The 2,737-nt window shown below is 38.4% G+C and overlaps 1 protein-coding gene across 1 annotated transcript; it reads left to right on the plus strand.

Annotated features, from left to right (window-relative positions):
* Positions 1-553: 553 nt before the first annotated feature.
* On the plus strand, positions 554-1,507 carry LOC129671489 (olfactory receptor 8K1-like). The gene has a single exon (XM_055600512.1). It carries the CDS (start codon positions 557-559, stop codon positions 1,505-1,507), a length of 951 nt encoding a protein of 316 aa, XP_055456487.1. The 5' UTR covers positions 554-556.
* The last annotated feature ends 1,230 nt before the right edge of the window (positions 1,508-2,737 follow it).

A 2,737-nucleotide genomic window follows, 5' to 3' on the forward strand; every position in this document is an offset into this window, starting at 1 on the left:
ATGTGTGTGCTTTAAAACTTAAGATTTAAAAAAAGGAGAGATAAAATAAGAATTTTTTCTATAACTTAGAAAATGTGGCAACCATTGAAGTAGGTATTAATTAGTTATTTTATCAAAATGACTACTTGTCGCTGAATGTGATGGCACAGACCTGTAATCCCAGCTCTCATCAGACAGAAGCAGCTGGATCAGAAGTTTTAGGTTGTCCTCAGCCGGAAAGAGCTCTGTAGATGCAGAGACCACATGAACACAAAATCCAGGCCACTCAGAGCTACATAGCAAGACCCAGTCTCAAAACAGAAAACAAAACATATCAAAATCAAAACCATTATAAACTTTTTTTTTATTATTCTGCTCCCTTTAAAACTCCTGCATTGTAGTTTTGTGGAATGTAAATGTTGTCTTATCTACTTCTCCTGAAATGGGGCAGAACTTTTAATTTCAGGTGAAGTAACTGTATCTTACATGTGACCCTGTAAGTTTTCTGACATACAGCATTTCAAAACCAACTTATGTTAAACTTCCTTCCTGCACAGGTTGCCACGTGTTGAGCTGTATGGAGAAACTCAACCACACTGCAAGGGCCGAGGTTACAGAGTTCATTCTCTTGGGACTCACCAACAGGCCAGGCTTCAAGGCACCACTCCTTGGAATATTTTTAATCATATACTTGGTAACACTGATGGGCAATTTGGGCATGGTTATTCTGACTCATTTAGACTCTAAGCTACATACCCCTATGTACTTTTTCCTGAGACATTTATCAATCACTGATCTTGGTTACTCCACAGTTATTGGTCCAAAAATGATGGTAAATTTTATTATGAAGCAGAATACCATTTCTTACACAGCATGTGCTGTGCAGCTGACTTTCTTTGAGATTTTCATTATCAGTGAACTGTTTATCCTCTCAGCCATGGGCTATGATCGCTATGTAGCCATTTGCAAACCTCTTCTCTACGTGATCATCATGTCAGAAAAAGTGCGTTGGGGGCTGGTTCTGGTACCCTATCTCTACAGCATCTTTGTGTCACTACTTCTCACAGTTAAGCTATTTACACTGTCCTTTTGTGGTTCTAATATCATCAGGTATTTTTACTGTGACTGTGTCCCTCTGATATCTCTGCTCTGTTCTGACACACATGAATTAGAACTGATTATATTAATTTTCTCAGGCTGCAATTTACTCTCCTCCCTCTTGATTGTTCTCATATCTTACACGTTCATTTTTGTGACAATTCTCAGGATGAAGTCAAAGGAGGGGAGGGCCAAAGCTTTCTCCACTTGCAGCTCTCACCTGACAGTAGTGGTTGTGTTCTATGGAACACTACTGTTTATTTACCTGCAACCCAAATCCAGCCATACTTTTGATATCGATAAAATGGCCTCTGTGTTTTATACACTAGTCATTCCCATGCTCAACCCATTGATCTACAGCCTAAGAAACAAGGAAGTGAAAGAGGCCCTTAAAAGAACTTTTACTCATGAATTCAGAATCTCCACTTAAATATCTCAATATTCAGTAGCACAGCTTTCATACAGTGTCAGACCACAAGGCCCACAGGATTTTCAAACAGTGAAAACGTGTAGCAAGCTTGTCTCTCATCCTTCATAAAAAAATCCGTCTATTCAAACATCTGTTTCTTTTCTAACTCCAGAGAATAAAAACAAATACACTAACAAAATAAAATCCTCAAATGATATGCAAAATCGCATTGGAAACTGTAGTTTATAAATATGTAAAAGGCTGCTTTTGTTTAAACATACTCTCTAAAGATGAAAAATAATTAATTAAAATAAACCAATATAAACTATAGAATTTGTAATCTACATTATACAGAAGACTCTGGATATTAAAATTAAACACAATGATACCATGAAGAATATACCAACTAAACCAGATCAAAGAAAATATATATGTAATTACAACAAAAAATCAATTTAAAAAATGTAAAGGTCAAAGAAAGGAATAGACCTTATAATGAATTCGATGTAACATAATATAATAAATTGTACATCCAGAAAAAGTGTTTTTCAATGAGACACCATGGAGACTAATCATGAGAAGTTTTGGGGTTCTAGTCTAATAATGCAATTTTTTATTAATTACAATTTATTCACTTTGTATCCCAACAGTAGCCCCCTTCCCTCATCTCCTCCCAATCCCTCTCTCCCACCCTCTTCTCCTCCCATGGCCCTCTCCAAGTCCACTGATAGGGGAGGTCCTCCTCCCCTTTCATCTGATCCTAGTTTATCAGGTCTCATCAGGACTGGCTGCATTGTCATCCTCTGTGGCCTGGCAAGACTGCACCCCCTCAGGGGGTGGTGATTAAAGAGCCAGCCACTGAGTTCATGTCAGAGACAGTCCCTGTTCCCCATAGTAGGGAACCCATTTGGAGACTGGGCTGACATGGGTTACATCTGTGCAGGGGTTCTAAGTTATCTCCATGAATTGTTCTTGGCTGGAGTATCAGTCTCAGAAAATAACCTTGTGTCCAGATTTTTTGGTTCTGTTGTTTTCCTTGTAAAGCTTCTGTCCCCTCCAGGTCTTTCTATCTCCTTCTTTAATAAGATTTCCTGCACTCTGTCCAAAGTTTGGCTATGAGTCTTAGCATCTGCTTCGATACCCTGCTGTCCACGTACTCCTGCACATTTATTTTTAAAAATACATATTAGTGATTACAAGGTGACGAGAACTTTTACTGCAGGAGCAACTGTGTGACCACCCAGGTGTATT

The sequence above is a fragment of the Psammomys obesus genome, unplaced genomic scaffold, assembly GCF_907164565.1.
Source record: "Psammomys obesus unplaced genomic scaffold, mPsaObe1.curated_primary_1811, whole genome shotgun sequence".
In the NCBI taxonomy this organism is placed as follows: domain Eukaryota; kingdom Metazoa; phylum Chordata; class Mammalia; order Rodentia; family Muridae; genus Psammomys; species Psammomys obesus.

What these genes read in the sequence shown, in the direction of transcription:
- LOC129671489 (XM_055600512.1), top strand. Translation starts at nt 557, where the DNA reads ATGGAGAAACTCAACCACACTGCAAGGGCCGAGGTTACAGAGTTCATT.